The following is a 26,399-nucleotide window of genomic DNA, read 5'->3' on the forward strand; positions in this document are numbered from 1 at the left end:
ACCATAGATTAAAATTCCAATCAAATACCTCATTACAAGTACATAAGCACGTTTTGACTATTGGCCTATTGAAAATAAATGTGTTTTGTTGTGTTTTTATTTATTTTTAAATAGTAATTAGATACTTGTCCATTTCATGAAGGTGTGGTGGAGGTTATGGGACCAAGAAACATGGTGACAAACTATGTGAAGTTTTATTCATCCCTCTCGTTCATTTCCTTTGCCCCCAACTGTCTCGTTATAAAAAAGGTCAGCACACACAGTTAAAATATACAGTGTATAATTTTATAGGTTTTTCACCAACAGGGCTTCTGGTGCAGGCGTCTGGGACCAGTCTGGGACGGGGGCTCGAGACGACAATGCGCAGCGCGCACGTACAGATCAGTTTCAGTCTTTGTCAGTTCTGAATGGGGGCGGAGGAAGTAAACCCATTAGAATCCTATAAAAAGAAAGTATCCGAGATCATAAAATATCAGGCTGCCGCACTAAGCATTCACTTACTGCCAGAGAGACAGACTGGAAGTCGCTTGTCAAGTTTCACCCTGACCTTGTGAGCGTCAGCAATTTTTTATTCATTGAAGCTCATCATTTTGATTCGATTTTTAGATTGAGCTATTGGTGTTGTTATAAAAGTGGCATTTCTGTCGATGGCAATAACACGTTTCCTTTTCTGATTCGTTGAAAAGAGAACACTTACCGTTATTGACTTTATTCGCAAGCGGTCAATTTAACACATGGACACAGTGTAACAGAGTGCGCGTTTCTGTGATACCTTTATGCGTAATTGGCTAGGCCCGGGCCGCCCGCTTTATCCTATTCGAATCAGTTTTTATTTTTTGGGCAACATTTCTAAACAATTGTTTCTCAAGGATGCTCGTCCTGACTCGGAATAGATTCTGGTGTGTTTTCGTGCTGCTTGTCGCGGCCTTGAGGATGGGAGAGTCGCAGAGAGCAGAGCGCTCCAAGCCAAACTCCATCAAAGCGGCTCTGTTGGGAGAGCCCACGCCGGCCACGAACCGTTCAGCCACCCTCCAACCCGGGATCACCAAGAAAGGCAACATCCTTGCGCAGGTAATCTCATCGTTCTCTTTTGATTTACACACACATTACTGTAGTTATGATTTGATTGTAACAACTTTTGGCGAGGACATTGGTAATAATTTACTGTTTTCATGTTTTGAATAATCGTATTGGTATAAGTATTTTAGATGTCTCCGTTTTGCATTTAAATGGATGGTTACAACTGTTCCAATACATGCGTTGTTGCTTAACGCAAGCCCCCAAACATTGCGCGTGGTGCCCAACTGAAGCCCCCAAACATTGCGTGTGGTGCCCAACTGCCCATGGAAGTTTTTTGACGAGAACTAAAATAGCGGTATCAGCCCCAATACCATTAAAACGTCTCTCATGTGTGAATCGTTATTGGAAATTACAGGGATTGGACCCCTCATAAACCTTAATTGCATCTCAGACCTTGACGCCACTGTCGGGTCCAACATGCTTCCAAGGCAAATCATTAACATGATCAGTAGAAATGTGAGAGAAAGTAAGTTAACACCGGGGATTATTTTCTGTCTGGTTCTTAATGTCATTAAACCGCTCCAGACGCTTTCTGGAATTATTAGACGGAACTGTGGGCTGAGAGTGAAGGATACTCTTACCAACCACTTAATATGCACTCCAAGTGTTATCAGTTCCTGCTGTTTCAACACAGTGTGGAATTAGCCTGGCTGTCTGTATAAGCAGCCAGGCTAAAGTAAAAGCCTCGGGGTAAAGAGCTACACAGTGGTGGAAAAAGTAACCAATTGTCATACTTGACTAAAAGTCGGGATACCTTAATAGAAAATGACTAAAGTAAAAGTGAATGTCACCCAGTAAAATAGTACTTGAGCAAAAGTCTAAAAGTATTTCAATTGAAATATAATTAAGTATCAAAAGTAAATATAATTGCAAAAATATACTTAAGTAAAAGTATAAACCATTTCAAATTCATTATATTAAGCAAACCAGACGGTGCCACTTAAATGTTTTTAAAGTATGGATAACAAGGGGCACATCCCAATACCCCAACATAATTTACAAACGAAGCATGTGTGTTTAGTGAGTCCGCCAGACCAGCAGCAATAGAGCGTTGGACTAGTAACCGAAAGGTTTCAAGTTCAAATCCCCGACCTGACAAAGTACACATCTGTCATTCTGCCCCTGAACAGGCAGGTAACCCACTGTTCCTAGGCCGTCATTGAAAATAAGAATTAGTTCTTAACTGACTTGCCTGGTAAAATAAAGGTAAAATATAATAAATAAAAAATACATTGATAAGTCCGTGAATTGGATCAGTTTCCTGTCCTGCTAAGCATTCAAAATGTAACGAGTACTTTTTGGTGTCAGAGAAAAAGTATGGAGTACAAAGTACATTGTTTTCTTTAGTGAAGTAAAATTTGTCCAAAAAAAATTAGTAAAGTACAGATATCCCCCAAAATACTTAAATAGTACTTTAAAGTATTTTTCTTAAGTACTTTATACCACTGGAGCTACACTATAGTTTGGTTCATGTTTGAATTATAAAAAATCATTCTACCTAATTAGTTCTCCAATTGTTTTATTGAAACTGGATCTCAGGTGCCATACAGTATGTTTAGGTATATAATGTGTTCATACTGTATGTTTAGGTATATAATGTGTTCATACTGTATGTTTAGGTATATAATGTGTTCATACTGTATGTTTAGGTATATAATGTGTTCATACTGTATTTTAGGTATATAATGTGTTCATAATGTTTAGGTATTAATGTGTTCATACTGTATGTTTAGGTATATAATGTGTTCATACTGTATTTTAGTGTTCATATAAAAAGGTATATAATGTGTTCATACTGTATGTTTCATAGATATAATGTGTTCATAAGGTATATAATGTGTTCATACTGTATGTTTAGGTATATAATGTGTTCATACTGTATGTTTAGGTATATAATGTGTTCATACTGTATGTTTAGGTATATAATGTGTTCATACTGTATGTTTAGGTATATAATGTGTTCATACTGTATGTTTAGGTATATAATGTGTTCATACTGTATGTTTAGGTATATAATGTGTTCATACTGTATGTTTAGGTATATAATGTGTTGTATGTTTATACATATGTTTAGGTATATAATGTGTTCATACTGTTGTTTAGGTATATAATGTGTTCATACTGTATACTGTATGTTTAGGTATATAATCATGTCATACTGTATGTTTAGGTATATAATGTGTTCATACTGTATGTTTAGGTATATAATGTGTTCATACCATACTGTATGTTTAGGTATATAATGTGTTCATACTGTATGTTTAGGTATATAATGTGTTCATACTGTTGTTTAGGTATATAATGTGTTCATACTGTATGTTTAGGTATATAATGTGTTCATACTGTATGTTTAGGTATATAATGTGTTCATACTGTATGTTTAGGTATATAATGTGTTCATACTGTATGTTTAGGTATATAATGTGTTCATACTGTATGTTTAGGTATATAATGTGTTCATACTGTATGTTTAGGTATATAATGTGTTCATACTGTATGTTTAGGTATATAATGTGTTCATACTGTATGTTTAGGTATATAATGTGTTCATACTGTATGTTTAGGTATATAATGTTTCATACTGTATGTTTAGGTATATAATGTGTTCATACTGTATGTTTAGGTATATAATGTGTTCATACTTTGTTTAGGTATATAATGTGTTCATACTGTATGTTTAGGTATATAATGTGTTCATACTGTATGTTTAGGTATATAATGTACTGTAAATAATATAATGTGTTCATACTGTATGTTTAGGTATATAATGTGTTCATACTGTATGTTTAGGTATATAATGTGTTCATACTGTATGTTTAGGTATATAATGTGTTCATACTGTATGTTTAGGTATATAATGTGTTCCCGACTGTATGTTTAGGTATATAATGTGTTCATACCATACTGTATGTTTAGGTATATAATGTGTTCTCTGTATGTTTAGGTATATAATGTGTTCATACTGTATGTTTAGGTATATAATGTGTTCATATTTTGTAGGGGAAATTAAATAAATAGGATACATCCCTCCCTCCCTCCCTCCCTCCCTCCCTCCCTCCCTCCCTCCCTCCCTCCCTCCCTCCCTCCCTCCCTCCCTCCCTCCCCCCCTCCCTCCCTCCCTCCCTCCCTCCCTCCCTCCCTCCCTCCCTCCCTCCCTCCCTCCCTCTGTACCCCACCTGCTGTCTTGACCTCTGAATGCTCGGGTATGAAAAGCCAACTGACATTTACTCCTGAGGTGCTGACCTGTTACACCCTCTACAACCACTGTGATTATTATTTGACCCTGCTGGTCATCTTTGAACGTACAAAAATCTTGAAGAACAATCTGGCCTTAATGGCCATGTACTCTTATAATCTCCACTTGGCACAGCCAGAAGAGGTGTGGTTCCTCTCTAGGTTTCTTCCTAGGTTCTGGCATTTCTAGGGGTTTTTTCTTAAAGTAAATTAATATGAAAGTTGATCAAATTAGTTTAGATCTTTTTCTTTTCTTTTTTTTCTTTGTTATCAAATGTAAAAGGCAACACTGTTTATGTGATTTCTGGCATCTTCTTAAACAGTAGATGGCGCCACATTTCTGTTTTCCCCTGCTATACACTTAAGCCAGCGTTTCACATTAAAAAAATAAAATAATTGATTCTCAGTTGATTCTCTTTGTCTTTTACAATCAAAGTGTTTATACCAGTGTAACTACTGGTTGGCTACAGTTTAGCTTTGGCTTGGACTAGTGTCTGCTGTAGGCTTATATAGGTCTCCAGAATGTCACTTGTAATGATACCAGTGGATGAAGTGGATATGGCTGTCTGTAGCGTGTGTGTGTGTGTGAGTGTGTGTGTGTGTGTGTGTATGGGGGGAGAGGGGGGGCACTGTAGTGTGGGAGCTACTGCTGAGAGCACTGTTCTGAGATCCTACCACTCAGACAGTGAGGATTAAAGGGAATAGCTTCAGTCTCTTCTGCGTAGTGGGAACTGTTCCAGCCACCAGAGCTGTGCCAGACCTCTGTTTAAATGTCTGCTTACAACTTTGCCATTGCAATAAACTGGAGTGGTTTCGATATAATGGACCACTGGGGATGAGTGTGTGTATGTGTGGAGACCACCACCGTACTGTTATAAGAGTGAAATGCCACGGCACATTTAGATGGCTAATGGTTTCAATGGGAGGTGGTGTGTCTCCTGTCTCTCCTGTCTGCTAGAATGGTTTCCAGCCTTGTACCGTTACAGCCAGCACTCAACAACAGCCAGACATGAATCACGGGCCACAGGCAAACTCTATTGACCTGCTGTGTGGCATCTGAAGTGGTTGTTTATGATGTAAATCAAAGATAACGAACCTTGAAGTCTTCACAGGCTTTTAATTGGCAACGTGTGGCATCGATTTGTGATGGCTTATAGGAGCTTTTGTTATAGTGTGGATGATACTGAGCAGTCGACCATGCAAATAGTGGGTCATGGTGATTGCTTAGATTGCGACTGAAGGTCCTCACTAGCTTTTTATGTTAGATTATATACTCATAATAAACTATTTACTCTATAGAGAATGGCCTGACTCTGAAATGAACCTGCCTTGATTTTTTGATTTGCACCAACCGGTGATCCGGTGATCAGGTTGCCTGCTGGTCAGAGACACGGGGTGGGCCAGAGACATGGGGTGGGTCAGAGACATGAGGTGGGTCAGAGACATGGGGTGGGCCAGAGACATGGGGTGGGTCAGAGACATGGGGTGGGCCAGAGACATGGGGTGGGTCAGAGACATGAGGCGGGTTAGAGATATGGGGTTGGTCAGAGACATGGGGTGGGTCAGAGACATGGGGTGGGCCAGAGACATGGGGTGGGTCAGAGACATGAGGTGGGTTAGAGACATGGGGTGGGTCAGAGACATGGGGTGGGTCAGAGACATGGGGTGGGTCAGAGACATGGGGTGGGCCAGAGACATGGGGTGGGTCAGAGACATGGGGTGGGTCAGAGACATGGGGTGGGTCAGAGACATGGGGTGGGTCAGAGACATGAGGTGGGTTAGAGACATGGGGTGGGCCAGAGACATGGGGTGGGTCAGAGACATGAGGTGGGTTAGAGACATGGGGTGGGCCAGAGACATGGGGTGGGTCAGAGACATGAGGTGGGTTAGAGATATGGGGTTGGTCAGAGACATGGGGTGGGTCAGAGACATGGGGTGGGTCAGAGACATGGGGTGGGCCAGAGACATGGGGTGGGCCAGAGACATGGGGTGGGCCAGAGACATGGGGTGGGTCAGAGACATGAGGTGGGTTAGAGATATGGGGTTGGTCAGAGACATGGGGTGGGTCAGAGACATGGGGTGGGTCAGAGACATGAGGTGGGTTAGAGATATGGGGTTGGTCAGAGACATGGGGTGGGTCAGAGACATGGGGTTGGTCAGAGACATGGGGTGGGTCAGAGACATGAGGTGGGTCAGAGACATGAGGTGGGTCAGAGACATGGGGTGGGTCAGAGACATGGGGTGGGTCAGAGACATGGGGTGGGTCAGAGATATGGGGTGGGTCAGAGACATGGGGTGGGTTAGAGACATGGGGTGGGTTAGAGACATTGGGTGGGTTAGAGACATGGGGTGGGTCAGAGACATGGGGTGGGTTAGAGACATTGGGTGGGTTAGAGACATGGGGTGGGTTAGAGACATGGGGTGGGTTAGAGACATTGGGTGGGTTAGAGACATGGGGTGGGTTAGAGACATGGGGTGGGTTAGAGACATGGGGTGGGTCAGAGACATGGGGTGGGTTAGAGACATGGGGTGGGTCAGAGACATGGGGTGGGTTAGAGACATTGGGTGGGTTAGAGACATGGGGTGGGTCAGAGACATGGGGTGGGTCAGAGACATTGGGTGGGTTAGAGACATGGGGTGGGTTAGAGACATTGGGTGGGTTAGAGACATTGGGTGGGTTAGAGACATGGGGTGGGTTAGAGACATTGGGTGGGTTAGAGACATGGGGTGGGTCAGAGACATGAGGTGGGTTAGAGACATGGGGTGGGTTAGAGACATGAGGTGGGTTAGAGACATGGGGTGGGCCAGAGACATGGGATGGGTCAGAGACATGAGGCGGGTTAGAGATATGGGGTTGGTCAGAGACATGGGGTGGGTCAGAGACATGGGGTGGGCCAGAGACATGGGGTGGGTCAGAGACATGAGGTGGGTTAGAGACATGGGGTGGGTCAGAGACATGAGGTGGGTTAGAGACATGGGGTGGGTCAGAGACATGGGGTGGGTCAGAGACATGGGGTGGGTCAGAGACATGGGGTGGGCCAGAGACATGGGGTGGGTCAGAGACATGGGGTGGGTCAGAGACATGGGGTGGGTCAGAGACATGGGGTGGGTCAGAGACATGAGGTGGGTTAGAGACATGGGGTGGGCCAGAGACATGGGGTGGGTCAGAGACATGAGGTGGGTTAGAGACATGGGGTGGGCCAGAGACATGGGGTGGGTCAGAGACATGAGGTGGGTTAGAGATATGGGGTTGGTCAGAGACATGGGGTGGGTCAGAGACATGGGGTGGGTCAGAGACATGGGGTGGGCCAGAGACATGGGGTGGGCCAGAGACATGGGGTGGGCCAGAGACATGGGGTGGGTCAGAGACATGAGGTGGGTTAGAGATATGGGGTTGGTCAGAGACATGGGGTGGGTCAGAGACATGGGGTGGGTCCGAGACATGAGGTGGGTTAGAGATATGGGGTTGGTCAGAGACATGGGGTGGGTCAGAGACATGGGGTTGGTCAGAGACATGGGGTGGGTCAGAGACATGAGGTGGGTCAGAGACATGAGGTGGGTCAGAGACATGGGGTGGGTCAGAGACATGGGGTGGGTCAGAGACATGGGGTGGGTCAGAGATATGGGGTGGGTCAGAGACATGGGGTGGGTTAGAGACATGGGGTGGGTTAGAGACATTGGGTGGGTTAGAGACATGGGGTGGGTCAGAGACATGGGGTGGGTTAGAGACATTGGGTGGGTTAGAGACATGGGGTGGGTTAGAGACATGGGGTGGGTTAGAGACATTGGGTGGGTTAGAGACATGGGGTGGGTTAGAGACATGGGGTGGGTTAGAGACATGGGGTGGGTCAGAGACATGGGGTGGGTTAGAGACATGGGGTGGGTCAGAGACATGGGGTGGGTTAGAGACATTGGGTGGGTTAGAGACATGGGGTGGGTCAGAGACATGGGGTGGGTCAGAGACATTGGGTGGGTTAGAGACATGGGGTGGGTTAGAGACATTGGGTGGGTTAGAGACATTGGGTGGGTTAGAGACATGGGGTGGGTTAGAGACATTGGGTGGGTTAGAGACATGGGGTGGGTCAGAGACATGAGGTGGGTTAGAGACATGGGGTGGGTTAGAGACATGAGGTGGGTTAGAGACATGGGGTGGGTTAGAGACATGGGGTGGGTTAGAGACATGAGGTGGGTTAGAGACATGGGGTGGGTTAGAGACATGGGGTGGGTCAGAGACATGAGGTGGGTCAGAGACATTGGGTGGGTTAGAGACATGGGGTGGGTTAGAGACATGGGGTGGGTCAGAGACATGAGGTGGGTTAGAGACATGGGGTGGGTTAGAGACATGGGGTGGGTCAGAGACATGAGGTGGGTCAGAGACATTGGGTGGGTTAGAGACATGGGGTGGGTTAGAGCTGCGTGGGGGGCATCAGTGGAAAGCGGTGGTGTGAAACCTCAAATATTTTAACCAATCTCTTCTGGCTGGACCTTGTCTTTCTCTACCCTGTAGATTAATGAAGACGTTGGCGTAATGTTGAGGTTGCTATAATTCGTGATGAAGCGTTGGCAGAACATTACACCTTCCTCCATAGAGGCAGTGGATCAGGACATGAGTGATCGTCCGCTTAGAACACTTCTAAACTTCACAGTTTGAGAGACTATCGCCATAATTCACCATCACATCCATTTAGTCCCTTTCCCACATTTCTCCCTCAGATTCCTCCAACAGCAGACCTCCTCAAAAGAAGGGTGTTCATTTTTATACAGCATCATTCAGGCTGTTGAAATGTATTCCTTCTGGTCCTCCAATCCTCCGACATGAAAGGATATGAGAAAGATTGCAACATAAGCTCTCAATAAATCATCCCCACTGGCTCACTTTCAAAAGTCACAAATTAGAGACGGGGAGTCGGGGAGCGGAGCACGGCGGCCACCCAGAGAAGCCTGCAGGAAACCGGAGTGTAATTTGGTGTTTAAATTGTCAGATTAGTAAAGTTGGGCTCTATCCAACATGTCAGAGGTATTGGTGGATCTATATAGGAAGTACCATGACAGACTCATTTGTTGTTGTTTCCCTCGGCTGTTGACAACGTTTTGCACTGACTTTGTCGCTCTCCACTCTAGCTGACTATAAATGTCACATGAATCACTTTGCCGCTCTCCACTCTAGCTGACTATAAATGTCACATGAATCACTTTGCCGCTCTCCACTTTGCCGCTCTCCTCTCTAGCTGACTATAAATGTCACATGAATCACTTTGCCGCTCTCCTCTCTAGCTGACTATAAATGTCACATGAATCACTTTGCCGCTCTCCACTCTAGCTGACTATAAATGTCACATGAATCACTTTGCCGCTCTCCACTCTAGCTGACTATAAATGTCACATGAATCACTTTGCCGCTCTCCACTCTAGCTGACTCTAAATGTCACATGAATCACTTTGCCGCTCTCCACTCTAGCTGACTATAAATGTCACATGAATCACTTTGCGCTCCAACCTCAATGTCAGGTTGTGACTGTCCCAAGTGATTCAATCATTACAATTAAGACAAGCTGCATGAGTGTGTGGCTCCACCCCCTTTCCCCCCTCACATTGACTTGACTCGAGTGAAACCAAACCGAAGTAACACAAAGTAAAAGGCCCTCTTGACTGGGAGATGTTCAGACCCGATGCTCCTGGGTGGCCCCTGGTTCCCAGTAAGTTAGAGAACCAGTACAGATGGATGGTATGGGCAGGGAACGTTCACCACCCTAACCTCTGAACCCACAAGGGGAAGTGGAGGCATGCGTACAGTAACAGTTGTTGGCTGTTCCTACCAGTGCCTGGACATCCATACAGTTTTAAGTAGTCTTAAAACTGTGTTTAATTCAACACAGAGATTATTTTAACAAGCCAGGACCGAATCGCTTAGGCTCCCCCAGTAAAAGTTGAGCGCTAGGTCCCCTCTCTCCCCTCTCTTCCCCCCCTCTCGCCCCGCCAGCACCCCTCCCTACCCCCTCCAGGGTTAAGTAACTGTTTAGTGATCTTAACGATCTGAGAGGGGGAAACAAAGCAGGCCGAGGTGTGAGTGCTTGTTAGCGCTAGGTAGCCGCCATCAAGGCTCCGTCTCCTCCGTCTCAGGGGTCCAGTGGGTCTCCTGGCTGTCTCTCACCCCTCCAGTCAGGGGGGCCCAGTGGGTCTCCTGGCTGTCTCTCACCCCTCCAGTCAGGGGGGCCCAGTGGGTCTCCTGGCTGTCTCTCACCCCTCCAGTCAGGGGGGCCCAGTGGGTCTCCTGGCTGTCTCTCACCTCTCCAGTCAGGGGGGCCCAGTGGGTATCCTGGCTGTCTCTCACCCCTCCAGTCAGGGGGGCCCAGTGGGTCTCCTGGCTGTCTCTCACCCCTCCAGTCAGCAGGCCCTGGGGGGCAAGTGTGGGCCCCAGATGGGCCATAATGGGTATCAGGGGCCCTAGCAGGCCAGCAGAGTATCCTGAGGGGAATTCATTTCACTTACCTCTGTACTTAGACCTGTTAATGAGAGTCAGGAGACACAGAGCCCTTCTCTATCCACAGGCTAACACCTCACTGAGCTACACCCAGCTCTGACTGGGGTTTCCGGCTCAGTCATGTGCCCTTCTTTTGATCGCTGGTGTAGGGCCAATATGGTTCTGAGTGTATTTAAAGAGTTAGGACATTGAGGTTTCTGCATTATGATAAGTTTCCATGACACTTTAACATTCTACGCTGAGTGTACAAAACATTAAGAACACCTGCTCTTTTCATGACCAGGGGAATCCAGGTGGAAGCTTTGATCCCTTATTAAATCTACTTCAACCAGTGTAGATGAAGGGGAGGAGACTGGTTCATGAAGGATTGTTAAGCATTGAGACAATTGAGACATGGATTGTGAATGTGTGCCGTTAATGGGAAGATAAAAGATTGAAGTGCCTTTGAACGGGGTATGGTACAGTAGTAGGTGCCAGGCGTGCCAGTTTCAGTCAAAAACAGTGATGCAGCTGGGTTTTTAATGTAGAACAGTTTACCAGTTTGCGTCAAAAATGGTCCACCACCCAAAGGACATCCAGCCAACTTGACACAACTTTGGGAAGCATTGGAGTCAACATGGGCCAGCAACCTGTGGAACGCTTTTCCACACCTTGTGGAGTCCATGACCTGACGAATTGAGGCTGCTCTGAGGACATAAGGTGTTCCTAATGTTTTGTATAGTCAGTGTACGGCAGCCATGTTATCTTGGGGAATATTTAAACACATTGATGTAACTGAATGTCGGGAATTATAACAATATAGAAAATGTTCCAAGTTGACCCAGCTCTCTAAATTCAGCACATGGCTCTGGTGTAGCCTATAGGGAGACTCTGTCACCAGAGTCACAGACCGATACAATCCAGGATTTAACCCATCAAAGACCTGTGTTTTCAGTGACGAAAGAGCCAAAGTTGTATTGTTGAGGTTCTTACGATGCGTATGTGTTTTATGCTGTCCCTTTGTTATCTGATACTGTGAGACCGTCTCTCCTTAGAGGGCAGAGGACGTTTGTTTACTTGGTGACATAGTTTATTAGACTCAGTGAGGCTCAGTGCTGCTGACCATGATTACCAATCACAGTTTCAGGTTTCCATGCTTGATTATCCAAGGTCAAGTTCAATTGCCCTCCAAGTTCTCGTAACTGTGTGTGTGTGTGTGTGTGTGTGTGTGTGTGTGTGTGTGTGTGTGTGTGTGTGTGTGTGTGTGTGTGTGTGTGTGTGTGTGTGTGTGTGCGTGCGTGCGTGCGTGTGTGTGTATTACTGTTATAACGCCATTCTTTTAATCTTAATAACTTCTTAAGTGAATAGTGAGCAGAGCCATTCTAATCAGACTTTTGATGTTTGAACGGTTTGAATATACATTTAGACAGTTGGCTAAGTGACAGAATCTTATGTGTCACAGTTTCCCTGAAGTACAGTAGCTGCCTCATCTGCCGTGACTAGACTTGAGGTAAATAACACTCCACCAACGATGTGTTGTGGTCTTATGAACATGTGTTGCACTCCTATCATATTATGATATCAGTCCTTAGGAATGACTGATGCTGGGTAAATACAGGCAAATACAGAGTAAAGGACAGGTTCAAAGACTCATGTATCCTGGAGTAAAACTGGTGTATGCTGGAGATTACTCCCTCCCTCCCTCCCTCCCTCCACCTTCAAAGCCCAGGCCACTTATAACACCACGAGAGCAGCACGAGACAGGACTGGGGAGCCAGGGGCCTTCCCTCATCGCTCTGCGTCTGTCTCCCTCTTTATGGTCTAGCCTGCATGAGAGGTACACAGCCCACTTCCTCTAACAGGGATAGCCTCTTGCTTTCATGTGATATGGTGCGTCTGGGGAAATAGGGGACCGGGAGTGGCGGCGGCAGAAAAAAAAGTGGCCAATAAAGTGAGCTAGTGGAGTCGTGATCAAATGAGACGCATCCAAACGAAACCGCCGCCTCCCCTCAGAGGACCGTGGCGTCAATGAGGTGTTTTGAAACATGGCAAGATAAAGTGAGATTATCGGTCATTTGATTTCAAAGGGCTCCTGTGAAATGATGGAGGCTTGATGGAAGAGGTGAGGGAGGAAGGGGAGGATGGTGAGGGGAGGGAGGGGAGGGAGGAGGCCCTTCCTACAGCAGAGTACAGTACAGCTCCACTGTAGTCAATCCCAGACTGCTTAGCCAGGAACCACCTGCTAAAAATCTGAGAGAGTGTATAGGGTACTATAGTGCCAAGATAGTTCTCTTCACATTTCAAGATTAAAGGCTGTTTGTCCACATCAGAACATAGCTACACACTTTCCTGTGGTGTTGATCTCATTGGTCAATGCTTCAGAGCATTGTGGGGTTAAACAAGTCTTATGTCTTCTTCTCTTAGGGCTAGTTAATTGTTCGTGGGCAGCAGAGTGGCCAACAACCGGATGCATCCAGTTTTCAGGGATACAACCTAGCTTCCTTTTCCGCTGAAGACCGGATGTGTGAACTTCGCTCGGGCGTTTTCTTTTATGCCTGCTACATTAGGTTATGGGAAGCCACAGGCCTAAACTGATACCACTGAACTTGAGAACATGAACATGATCTGAAACGCTTGGCTATGATGATGTCATTGTGGACATAGGCTAGCATGTAAAATACCCTGTTAGCTCTACATTACATTCGCCTCGCTTCACTGCAGGAGAAATTGGGCACAAGCCCAGTTCAGAAACATGAAGCTAAGGTCAACCTTTTATGTTTGGAAGGACTTGTTTTTCCAAGACTTATCAAGACATTTCCTATTATTATTATTATTATTATTGCTTAATGGTTTCACTTCCAAGAACGTATTATTTAACGTATAATTAATACTTGGAAAAGCAAGTCCTTCCAAACATAAAAGGTTGACCTGAGCTTCAATAACAACTGTGGCACCATTTAGGATCTCACCGTGCTGCAACTTATTATTTTTCTGTTTGCTCTTATTTTCATTGTATTACTGGACGTACGTTTATTAGTTCCTACATGTGTTTTCAATGTGACAAACTCGACATTGCTCACACAAGGTCCAAATACCTCTAAGCCTGTTCAGTTTATTTAAGCACATGGATATTAAACAACATCTGATCTGAAGATATTGAGATATTCGGTTTTTGAGAGCTCGCCCCAACATGTGGTGTACATTTTGATCTAGCAACAAGGCCTGTTATGGTGACGTGACCCTTCTGAATCCTAATCCACGTTCATTATTGTGACTGTAATGATTCTATGTTCTAGTATTCACATGTTTATTATTCAGTGCTTTGCAATGGTGGTCAGTTCTGATGCAGATCTGTCAGTTCAGCACCAGCCCGACGTAGAGCAGCCCAAACAAGTTGCTATTACGTCAATCGAACATCGGACGGAGAAAACCGAAATAGGCTGTTTGTGGCAATGTCTGTTCTCATTGTTGTGCATTTTTGGGGTTGGTATTGTGTAGCTCGTACAAAGTGGACACTAATGCATGTTGACGGGTGTCTGGTGCCTGGTGCCTGGTGCCTGGTGGCATGTTGCCTGGTGGCTGGTGGCATGTTGCCTGGTGGCTGGTGGCATGTTGCCTGGTGGCTGGTGGCATGTTGCCTGGTGGCATGGTGCCTGGTGCCTGGTGGCATGTTGCCTGGTGCCTGGTGGCATGGTGCCTGGTGGCTGGTGGCATGTTGGCTGGTGGCCTGGTGGCTGGTGGCTGGTGGCTGGTGGCTGGTGGCATGTTGCCTGGTGGCTGGTGGCTATGTTGCCTGGTGGCTGGTGGCATGTTGCCTGGTGGCTGGTGGCATGTTGCCTGGTGGCTGGTGGCATGTTGCCTGGTGGCTGGTGGCATGTTGCCTGGTGGCTAGCGGCATGTGTCTGGTGGCTGGTGGCATGTTGCCTGGTGGCATGTTGCCTGGTGGCATGTTGCCTGGTGACTGTTGCCTGGTGACTGGTGGCTGGTGACTGGTGGCTGGTGGCATGTTGCCTGTTGGCATGTTGCCTGGTGGCTGGTGGCATGTTGCCTGGTGGCATGTTGCCTGGTGACTGTTGCCTGGTGGCTGGTGGCATGCTGCCTGGTGGCTGGTGGCATGTTGCCTCGTGACTGTTGCCTGGTGGCTGGTGGCATGTTGCCTGGTGGCATGTTGCCTGGTGACTGCTGCCTGGTGGCTGGTGGCATGTTGCCTCGTGACTGTTGCCTGGTGGCTGGTGGCATGTTGCCTGGTGACTGTTGCCTGGTGGCTGGTGGCATGTTGCCTGGTGACTGTTGCCTGGTGGCTAGTGACTGTTGCCTGGTGGCTGATGTTGGAGTGGCCCGACCTCAGCAAAAGACTGAAACAGCCTCATCGACCGACTCTGGACCTTGTCCAAGGAGGAGTTGCTTGTGTACAGTACAGTGTCCCCTCTCACTCGACATGTTCAAAACACTCTCACGACACTATATCATCTGACTATCATATTATTTCATTTGAACTCGTTTGCCCTCATACTCGTGCGACGCTGGACGATACCAGACGGTACGCCATGTGTGTAAAAAATAACAATCTCATGGTTGTGTGTATTGCTGCATGCACTTGTTGTGGAAAAAGTGAGCCGGGTCCTTTCATTATGGCCGCCGTGTGGATTGCGGTTGAATGGTTGCTATATGTTTATGGACACACTGCGGTTCTACCTCGGTCATCTCGGCTCACCTAAATCAATGCGTTCTGCAGACCCGGTTGGTGGCTGAGGACGGAAGGAAATCACATTGAATTGTTACCGTGTTTGCATTGCTTCACCAGACTACGGCCTATGTCTCAGGCACTGTCTGAAATGGCATCTACTGTCTGAAATGGCCTATTGCCTAAATAGTCCACTTTTGACCAGGTGCCATTTCAGACGTTCCCTCAGTGATCTGAGAGAATCAATCTGGGGAATTATGAGATGGAAAAGTAAGAAAAGAACCACGGATGCCGAATACTTGCTTTTCAAATCCCCAGGTACCCAATTAGAACAGTGGTTGGTCGCAAAACGGACAAACTCCATAGCCAAGTGGTTCTATTATCCAACGACTGCTTCATTGAACTATTAGAGTGAACCTTGACTTGTGTTTTTCTTGGGTGGGGATACAGTAATGGCTCCATTGTTTGGAGTATCTGAAGATATTCCTGGCTGTAGGCTGGCACGTAGAAGCTGAGCGAGAGGCAGCAGTCCCCCTTCTCTCTCTCTCTCTCTCTCTCTCTCTCTCTCTCTCTCTCTCTCTCTCTCTCTCTCTCTCTCTCTCTCTCTCTCTCTCTCTCTCTCTCTCTCTCTCTCTCTCTCTCTCTCTCTCTCTCTCTCTCTCTCTCTCTCTCTCTCTCTCTCTCTCTCTCTCTCTCTCTCTCTCTCTCTCTCTCTCTCTCTCTCTCTCTCTCTCTCTCTCTCTCTCTCTCTCTCTCTCTCTCTCTCTCTCTCTCTCTCTCTCTCCCTCTCTCTCTCTCTCTCTCTCTCTCTCCCTCTCTAGTCTACGGACTGTTTTCCACCATTGGAAAAAGGTCTGGTTCTTCAGAAGGAATTCATACAGAACACACTCTGCTAATCTGTTTACTGTCCTGAGCAATTTCTGTTGGACTTTTTAAAGCCGTCACATAAAAATGCCATGGGAGACGAGGAAATTAGTGACGGTTAGGAGAAGTAGTGGAGTCTAGGAATGGGGTTTATATGACTGTAAGTGGAACCAAAACCGTTTTCCGTCATGTCTGGTAACCATTACCGACAAAACATTATGTTTTTTATGATGCAATTATAAAAAACGTCAACGTTATGGGTGACAGGTTTGTTGCTAGTTAGCCTGAGTTGAACCACAGTGTCACTGTTCCCTAACTAATGACTGTACGTAACCTTATTAGTGACCTTAGTCCAATACCTAGTGACCTTGTCCAGAGGTTTCAGACCGCTTAGATGTTTGACTAACAGTCACATGCAGGGACCAGGGTTCGAGTCCCCGTCGGGGCCGCCACCCTAATAAACCCCAATATTATGAGTTGATTTATTATTTTTCAGTTCCCAGCCCATATGGGCTAACAAGACACTAATTGATACATACATGTGATCATTATCCATGACTCTGAATGTTTCTGTTTCGACATCTACAGGTGTACCCATGCAGCAGCGATAAGGAGTGCACTGTAGGAAGCTACTGCCACAGCCCTCAGCAAGCACCCTCCCGCTGTCTCACCTGCCGACGGAGGAAGAAGCGTTGCCATAGAGACGCCATGTGCTGCCCCAGCAACCGCTGCAGCAACTGTACGTTGTGTTGACGGACCTCTCTTACTTTTTAAGTCAGCATGTCTGAAGTCGGTGTGAAGGGAACACTTGTCAGCACACTACGTCTCTGTCATATTACAAGAGCATTCCTAACAGACGGACTGGATGGGTGTCAGGCAACAGAGAGGGACGTCTATCTAGACCAGAGGACATTTAAATGGGGCGGCAGGTAGCCTAGTGGTTAGAGCGTTGGGCCAGTAACCCGAAAGGGTGCTAGATCGAATCCCTGAGCTGACAAAGTAGAAATCTGTCATTCTGCCCCTGAACAAGGCACCGTTCCTAGGCCGTCATTGTAAATACGAATTTGTGCTTAACTGACTTGCCTAGTTAAATAAAGGTTAAATAAAAAATTACAGAGCAATTACATTTAAACCATATTGAACACATGCTTTCTACCCATAGGTCAGCACCGAATGCTCCTCTCTCTCCGCTCTGTGTCCTCTGAGAGATGAACTGCAATAGACATGAATGATAATCACATGTGCTAGTCACTGGGTAGCTGTAATGGCAATATGATCCCTAAAAACACAAGTTAAACAACTGTCGTTGACCAACCTGAACAGAAAGTCCTATAGAAGACGGAATATATGACACTGTATCTATCAAACCCTGGCTTGTGTTTAGCTCTAATCATATCAATCAATCATTATTATGTGGTGGTTGAACTCACCTCTAACCTCTCTCTCTCTCCACTGGCCATATCCATGTAGATATCTGTGTCCCTATCTCGGAGAGCGTCCTCTCACCTCACATCTCAGCCTTGGACGACCACAACAAGCTCTCCACCAAGGACAGCACTGTCGATTGGAAGACGAGTGGGAAAGCAGCGCAGGCCAAACACTCTGTTAAAGGTAGCCATTTCCCCTACTTGTTATACAGCTGTAAACAGACCAGGGTTTAAATAGTATTTGAAATATGATTAAAATGCGTTGAGTGTTGGATTGAGATTGCCTGGTGAGATGGGTGGGGTTTGTACTTTTGAAACTACTCCATTGGTTCCATTGCACCAGGCAAGCTTAGTCAAGCACAGCTATAGTATTTGAAAGATCTTCGATACCGGTTGAACCCAGGTCTGAAGACCGCCTCTCAGCCTGGCCTGGGAGAAGATATACAGTCATATGAAGGGATCTCTGTTTCCTTTTCCGATTTCGCAATCGCATTATCTCTCACTGATCCTGGTCCACGGCGCTGAATCTCTGCTGTCCCTGTTCTCTGTTTCTTGTCTGCAGTCACACGAAGTTAAAGAGACGCCAGTCCGCAAACGACCGCTATAATTACCCGCTAGCTCGTATATCAGCTGCGAACCTCAGAGACCACGGCTCAGCATGGGGGCCTGGCTGAGAGAAACCAAACCACAGTGGCCCTTTGCTGTTCCCCATGACACCTACATAAACCAGGCATACAAACACTCTCGCTGACAGCACCACCGCTGTCTCATATACATTTGTGAAACCACAGAATGTAGAGTTGGCGAGGTTCGTAGTGGTATTAATAACTGGAGTTATTATTGAGTCCCCTTTTGGCATTCGTTTTATCCTGACTCAGCAAGTGAATAGGCCGACACTTCGTATAAGCAGTGTTGTTGTCAATAAAGTTCTACCTCTAATGAGACACCTTAATGGCAGTGCAATAAATGCCCTCTGGAGAAATGAATAGCCGCAACGCTAAAATTCCAGGATAAAAAGGGTGCAGTATTTGAGGTCCTTTTGAGTAAATGCGAGGCCTATTCACTTTTTCATTTGCGTCTGACTCTCGTCTTGCTTCGCCTCTGCAACTCAATTGCAGTGACTTTGGAGGGAGAGTCGAGAGATCAACACAACATATTAAACATTCCATTCAGGCAGAGCACTGAGTGGGAACTTCATGTTGTTGATTGGAACTTCATTTCGAAACAAACCCCTTACAAGAAACGGAGGTTTTGCCAGAGTTACAGGACGGCTGGTTTGTGTCGAAAAAGCCCCTCTGGCAACAGGGGAATCTGGGTTGTTTCACAGAAAACTTGCATGACTAAATAACATGGATCATAAATATTTGTCGTACTAATTACATCCTTTGAAAGACTATATAAACCTGTAAAATAAACCTCCTGCCAAGAACATCAAGTTCTACCCGAAGTTGGTTAATTTAGTTGATAAATCTAAGGACATTTCCAGTCCACTAATATACTAACCCTGTAATGTAATTTGAATTGAGATGAAAAGAAAGCCAGAGGTATGTTTGAGCTCTTTCCTATGGAAGTCAAAACAAAGATAATGGGCATTTCCTGTGGTTTAGAAGTAGGGGGATTTTCCCTGTAGAGTGTACTGTACATTTCACATGTAAGAGCATGATAACTCTCTACATATTGATGAATGGCCATGAATTGTCCATGCTCTAAACCAGGGTTTTCCAAACCTGGGTTTTCCAAACCTGGTTCTCCCACCACCTCTTGGTGCACGTTTTGGTTTTTGCACCAGCACATCACAGCTCATTCAAATCATCAAAGCTTGATGATGAGTTGGTTATTTGAATCAGCTGTGTAGTGCTATGGTTTGGAAAACTCTGCTCCAAACCACACATAGATTCAATGTTTTACATGACATAGTCTAGAACAGGGATGGGCAACTTTGATGGTGGTGGGGGCCACAAAAAAAATCTGAATTCATCATGAGGGGCCGTAGTTGCTCCACCCATCAATGGGGGCCCCCTGCGCTCTAATCCGACCTTGATATATAGCTGGCCGCTGAGTCCGAGGGCCTTCCCCGCAGACCACCAATTGCCCATCCATGGCCTAAATAAGGAATGGTAAGAGAATCCACAGTAGATGATATAGTATTCTATACTAGTACATGCAGTAAAGGGTCAGAGTATATCAAAACATGCTGAAAAGTAAGAAAAGGTCTATGTTTTGCATGTGCACCCTACATCTTCCCTCATACTAGTCCATGTTAAGACTCCTTTCTCTCCCTCCCTTGACCAGGACACGAGGGCGACCCGTGCCTGCGCTCGTCGGACTGCTCCGTGGGCTACTGCTGCGCTCGCCACTTCTGGACCAAGATCTGCAAGCCGGTGCTGCGGCAGGGCGAGGTGTGCACCAAGCAGAGGAAGAAGGGCTCCCACGGCCTGGAGATATTCCAGCGCTGCGACTGTGCCAAGGGCCTCTCCTGCAAGGTCTGGAAGGACACCACCTCCTCCTCCAAGTCCAGGCTTCACATGTGCCAGAGGATCTGAAGGGTGAGACAGGGCTGTCCGCCGAGGCCTTTCTCTTTGTCTTCCTCCGACCTGCTTTCGGGGGAGGAGAACCAGGAGATGACATGAGATGAGAGACTGGGGAAGAGAGATTGAGAGAGAGAATGGAAGATGCTAAGGGCTGGTTGATACCCAGCAAACTAAAGCAAAGAAGGAGGTTCTTCTGAGAACATTTGGCACCGTTCCATGTATGATCCTTCCTGTTTGGTTGTGTTCCAGCTCAGAACATTCGCGCAAAGTTCTGAGACTGTTGCATTCATCGTTAAGTTGTTCAGCGAGTTCTCGAGGACTTTATGCAAACTAACTTCTTTATGTCGAAGGCTCTTCACAAAGTTGGATGTGTTTTATGTACAAGTTCCTTAAAATGTTGCATATATTTTCACATCAGGAAAAGAAAAGACATATCTTTATTATAGCCATCATTAACCAATGGAATAGAAACATCATCCTCTTCCTATCTATCCTTATGAAGGCAAGACTGCTGTGATGCACCCTTGGTTTACTAGTTATGTTTGTTTTTGGCACATATTTCACGTATGATATTTTCACACTAAGGGAATGACGGAACCCCAGCTAACCGATACAAGCACTATTGTAATCTCACTATTCTGATTCAATGTGGAGCGTTCACTCCAATAGCGTAACCAATGTGGGAATCTCCAAACGAATAGTCGCCTACAGTAACAATGACTCTCAAACCAACATGTGGGCTCAACCATGCTAGTAAAGAACAAAAAGCATATATGTTTAGTATAGATTATGAACATAGATATACAGGTTACTGCCAAAATAAAGGAAACACCAACATAAAGTGTTTCAATAGGTCGTTGAGCCAGAACAGCTTCAGTGCACCTCATAGATTTGACAAGTGTCCGGAACTCTATTGGAGGGATGCGAGATGAGTCTTCCACAAGAAATTCCATCATTTGGTGTTTTGTTGATGGTGGTGGAAAATGCTGTCTCAGGCACCGCTCCGGAATCTCGCATTCGTGTTCATTTGGGTTGAGAACTAGCCTGGATTTGTCTCAGTTGAGTCTAAGTGTAGACGTATGCCATAGTAAGGCTATTAAGAGCCTGGAATCCAAACATGTTTAGTTTTCTAGATTTTGATAGAATCCAGGCTAGAATCCAAACATATTCCGTTTGATTGCAGGCTAGAATCCAAAGAGATTCCGTTTGATTGGTTCAACCACAGGACTGGAGGGTCAGTGGTGTAGAACTGATACCAGACCCCAAAGTGCCTCTCGTCCCCAAATGACATCCATATGACTGGAGCTGAGACCACAACCAGGAATCCAGGAATTCAATCAGGACATATTGAACACATGGTTTTATCTGTTACTACTACTTCTAAATTCTGAAAATATTACCGCAAATGCAAATATGCCCAATAACCTTTTGGTCTTTCCCCCCACATTTGCGATCTGTATTCAATTGATAATGATAATATAATTCACTATACAATACCTATGAAATGTGACCTGCACCTTCTAGAATGTTTTAATCTGTATTATTTCTCATGAGTCTGGGAAAATGCTTACTTTTCACACATCTTACTGGATGTACAGTGTACCGACCTGCTCATTGTTTTTCATATTAGATCATTTTCAATGTTTAACTTAACCAGTTGTTCACTACAGTACATAGTCAATGCAATAATATGTACCTCCATTTTGTTTTACATTTGTTTCCCAGGCACCATTTCCACCAGTTTTCTAACGTTAATAAGCTCTTATATTGTATATAATGTGGAAACTAAATTGTATTTAAGAATCAATGTATATCATGTACAGATAATAATAAACATTAGAACGATATTAAGGCAACAACAAAAAGGACGAGGTGAGATGATTAAAAGGGGACATTGCAGCAAGGTTAGTTCAAGCCTGCCGCGTAGAGGCACTGGTGGTCCTGGGTGGGCTTGGGCCCAATCAGATTGTGTGGTGTTTATAGGCTCTCTACTTGTCAGTGTTCCAAACGGGACATTATTGGTATTTTTTACCTAAAAATGCAAACACAATCAGATAGACTTCATAGCAAGCAGTGCACTGGAATGATGTTCATATGAACTGGAATGACATTCACTTTCATGGGATGGGTGGCCAAAAATAAGTAACTGAAAGCCACACACCCAATAAGCCACGAATACGACCGCATTGAGGCAAATGTCACTGTCCTACTGTTTTCAGCAGATATTTTCTGTGCATTTACAGTGATGGATGAATAAATAAAGAATGTATTTTGTATTACAAACGACTTGTTACTTTACTATTATCAATAGTTGATACCAGAACACTCTGAACACTGTTTAGTAGGCCTACAAAAAGGTGCTATCTAGAACCTAAAAGGGTTCTTTGGCTGCCCTCATATGAGAACCCTTTGAAGAACCCTTTTTTGGTTTCAGGTAGAATGCTTTTGGTTCCAGGTAGAACTCTTTTGGGTTCAATGTAGAACCCTTTCCACAGAGGGTTCTACATGGAACCCAAAACATTTTGAAGCCTTATTTCTAAGAGTGTATAGGCTACCGCAGTTTCCCAAACCTCCATCTTGTTCCTTATTTGATACAATACAAGCACACCTGATTCAAATGTCCAACTAATCACCAGGCCTTTCATTAGTGGTCCGCTGTAGCTCATTTGGTAGAGCATGGCACTTGCAATAGTGGGTTTGATTCCCAGGACCACCCATACACGTCAAATACAGTATATGCAAGCATGACTGTAAGTCGCTTTGGATAAAAACTGCCTGCTTATGGCATATATTATTATTAGTTCATCTTATCACCAGGCTCTTCATTAGTTGAACTGGCTGGGTGTAATCGAGGAGAGGTTTGGGAAACAGTTTGCTACAGTTTACTCCAGTCATTTCAGTAGATGTTCATATCTTCAGAGTCCAACAATAAAGAACTAGATGGACTAGGTAAGAGGACACTGTCCTCTCGCCACTGACAATTCTCCACTCATGCTTACGAGACAGTGGAAACCTTCCTATGGGTCTCTCATTGGACAAGGCTCAAAGACAAAGACAAGACAATTTTCTTGAAATATTGGCTAAATGAAATGGTATGTTTGTGAGGCAGAAAATAAGAGGCCAGTTTCCTTTCTACAGTTAATAGTCGACAATCTATCATAGTCAATTGTCTAATGCAGAATATAAAGCCATGCTGAGTTATTGTGTGTTTGGCATGCAAGGAGTAATGCTACGTTCATGTGTTTGTCGGTGGGAAATTGGCGAAACAACTATGAGTTATGGTGCATCTGGCACGTTATCAAGGGAGTGAATGCACAAATACTAACTTCCTCTCTCATTTGGAGACTATAAATATGACAAAACACCAACAAGTCAAGTAGGTCTTCCATTTCTCACTCATTTGCAACAACCATGAAGCTGTGGCCTAAATGTGCTCATTGAGAGTGGCATGATTGGCATTGTCGACTGTCAAATCTTAGGTTTGTCTTTGAAATGAACCAAAACAAACAAACAAAGGAATCTTTCAGTAGGATCATTACTCTTACTTACCACTTCACAAGGCCTGGAAGGCTGGAACAAACCAAACAATCCCTCATTGCTTTACTCAAAGCCCCTCCAAAGATCACTATAAAAACCATCAAGTTTGTTCTCAATGGTTGTATATGACTTTATTGAGTCCTGTTTTTGTCTGCAGCCAAATCATTGAGATTTATCGTCCACATTCAGATTTTTTTCCCCATCAAAGTCTGGGATTGCATAGCCACATTGAGCAGTCAAAGAAAAACATTTGCATTGATAGTGTACTTATATTCTTGGAGATGTTTCTACTTTTTTAACATGACACACACTGTGTAGAACCTAAATGGAATGTCTAAAGTAAAGTAACTATACAGCAGCCTGTATCTATTCTTTTCTGTGTCATTCCACACTCGGGAAATACATTTTTATACATGTATATTTTTTTCCTCAGTTATCAAACTATTTTAACAGACTAAAATTATACTTTTCGGAAAGTGACCTTTTATTGGAAATGTGTTTGACAGATGTTCAATAACCTTGAAAAACCATCAATACGTTCCTGAAAATGTTTGAATGAGCTTGTTTCCACGCCAAAGTGAAATCTGTTCTTTTTCAATTCGGCAGATCAACATATTGTGTAATATGACCGGGCATATTCCAATGGAAATGTTAGTAATGATATTGGTATTCAAATGGATTATTACTATACAATATGGGCACTTTTAAAATGAGGCCCTGTCGGCAATGGAGGCCTGGGGTGTAGACAAGTAGTACAGAAAATCCACAATTAGTCGGGTCATTTTAGTTAACCTTTTATCACTGTCTTTGGAGAGTCTTGCTAATTTGGAGAATCTGCAAATGTTCATGAACATTTTAAATTGGGTTATGATGAATCAGCTGTACAACGTCAATCTCAATCACACTCCACACTACCCTTTCCCACCTGGACAAAAGGAACACCTATGTGGGAATGCTGTTCATTGACTACAGCTCAGCGTTCAACACCATAGTGCCCACAAAGCTCATCACTAAGGGACTAAACACCTCCCTCTGCAACTGGATCCTGGACTTCCTGATGGGCCACCCCCAGGTGGTAAGGGTAGGCAACTACACATCCGCCACGCTGATCCTTCGACACTGGGGCCCCTCAGGGTTGCGTGTTTAGTCCTCTCCTGTACTCCCTGTTCACTCATGACTGCGTGGCCAAGCACGACTCCAACACCATCATTAAGTTTGCTGACAACACAACAGTGGTAGACCTGATCATAGACTACGATGAGACAGCCTACAGGGACAGGGTCAGAGACCTGGCAGTGTAGTGCCAGGACAACAACCTCTCCCTCAATGTGAGCAAGACAAAGGAGATGATCGTGGACTACAGGAAAAGGAAGGCCGAACAGGCCCACATTAACATTGATGGGGCTGTAGTGGAGCAGGTCGAGAGTTTCAAGTTCCGTGGTGTCCACATCACCAACAAACTATCATGGTTCAAACACACCAAGACAGTCGTGAAGAGGGCACGACAATGCCTTTTCCCCCTCAGGAGACTGAAAAGATTTGGCATGGGTCCCCAGATCCACAAAAAGTTCTATAGCTGTATCATCGAGAGCATCCTGACCGGTTGCATCACCGCCTGGTATGGCAACTGCTCAGCATCTGACCGTAAGGCACTACAGAGGGTAGTGCATACAGCCCAGTACATCACTGAGGCCAAGCTTCCTGCCATCCAGGACCTATATACTAGGCGTGTCAGTGGAAGGCCCAGAAATTTGTTAAAGACTGCAGTCACCCCTGTCATAGACTGTTCTCTCTGCTACCGCCAAGCTTCTACCCCCAAGCTATAAGACTGCTGAACAATTAATCAAATGGCCACCCAAACTATTTAAATTGACCACCCCCAGCCCTTGTTTTTACTCTGCTGCTACTCGCTGTTTATTATCAATGCATAGTCACTTCACCCCTACCTACATGTACAAATGACCTGGACTAACCTGTACCCCCACACATTGACTCGGTACCGGTACCCCCTGTATACAGCCTCGTTAATGTTATGTCATTTTATTGTGTTACTTTTTACTTCAGTTTATTTAGTAAATATTTTCTTAACTCTATTTCTTAAACTGCGTTGTTGGTTAGGAGATTGCATTTCATGGTCAGGTCTACACTTGTATTTGGCGTATGTGACAAATAAAATTAGATTTGACTTGATTCATTTTTTGTTTATTTATTTTATTTAACCTTTATTTAACTCGGCAAGTTAAGAACAAATTCTTATTTACAATGTCGGCCTACCAAAAGGCAAAAGGCCTCCTGCGGGGACGGGGGCTGGGATAAAAAAATAAAGATAAACACAATATAAATATAGGACAAAACACACATCACAACAAGAGAGACAACACTACATAAAGAGAGACCTAAGACAACAACATAACAAGGCAGCAACACATGACAACACAGCATGGTAGCAACATAACAACAACATGGTAGCAACACAACATGACAACAACATGGTAGCAACACAAAACATGGTATAAACATTATTGGGCACAGACAACAGCACAAAGGGCAAGAAGGTAGAGACAACAATACATCACACCACA

The 26,399-nt window shown here is 45.0% G+C and overlaps 1 protein-coding gene across 1 annotated transcript; it reads left to right on the plus strand.

Moving 5' to 3' along the window:
• The first annotated feature begins 460 nt into the window (after positions 1–460).
• Positions 461–22,559, plus strand: dkk2 (dickkopf WNT signaling pathway inhibitor 2). The gene is made up of 4 exons (XM_046309487.1): positions 461–1,071; positions 16,911–17,061; positions 17,793–17,933; positions 20,042–22,559. Exons 1-4 carry the CDS (start codon positions 871–873, stop codon positions 20,290–20,292), a joined length of 744 nt encoding a protein of 247 aa, XP_046165443.1. The 5' UTR covers positions 461–870; the 3' UTR covers positions 20,293–22,559.
• Positions 22,560–26,399: the final 3,840 nt, after the last annotated feature.

The sequence above is a fragment of the Oncorhynchus gorbuscha genome, linkage group LG17 (genome assembly GCF_021184085.1).
Source record: "Oncorhynchus gorbuscha isolate QuinsamMale2020 ecotype Even-year linkage group LG17, OgorEven_v1.0, whole genome shotgun sequence".
Taxonomy (NCBI): Eukaryota; Metazoa; Chordata; class Actinopteri; order Salmoniformes; family Salmonidae; genus Oncorhynchus; species Oncorhynchus gorbuscha.

What these genes read in the sequence shown, in the direction of transcription:
- dkk2 (XM_046309487.1), top strand. Translation starts at nt 871, where the DNA reads ATGCTCGTCCTGACTCGGAATAGATTCTGGTGTGTTTTCGTGCTGCTT. An exon ending in CAGCAACCGCTGCAGCAACT is followed by an intron (nt 17,062 to 17,792) that starts GTACGTTGTGTT and finishes ATATCCATGTAG; the next exon opens with ATATCTGTGTCCCTATCTCG. An exon ending in GGCCAAACACTCTGTTAAAG is followed by an intron (nt 17,934 to 20,041) that starts GTAGCCATTTCC and finishes TCCCTTGACCAG; the next exon opens with GACACGAGGGCGACCCGTGC.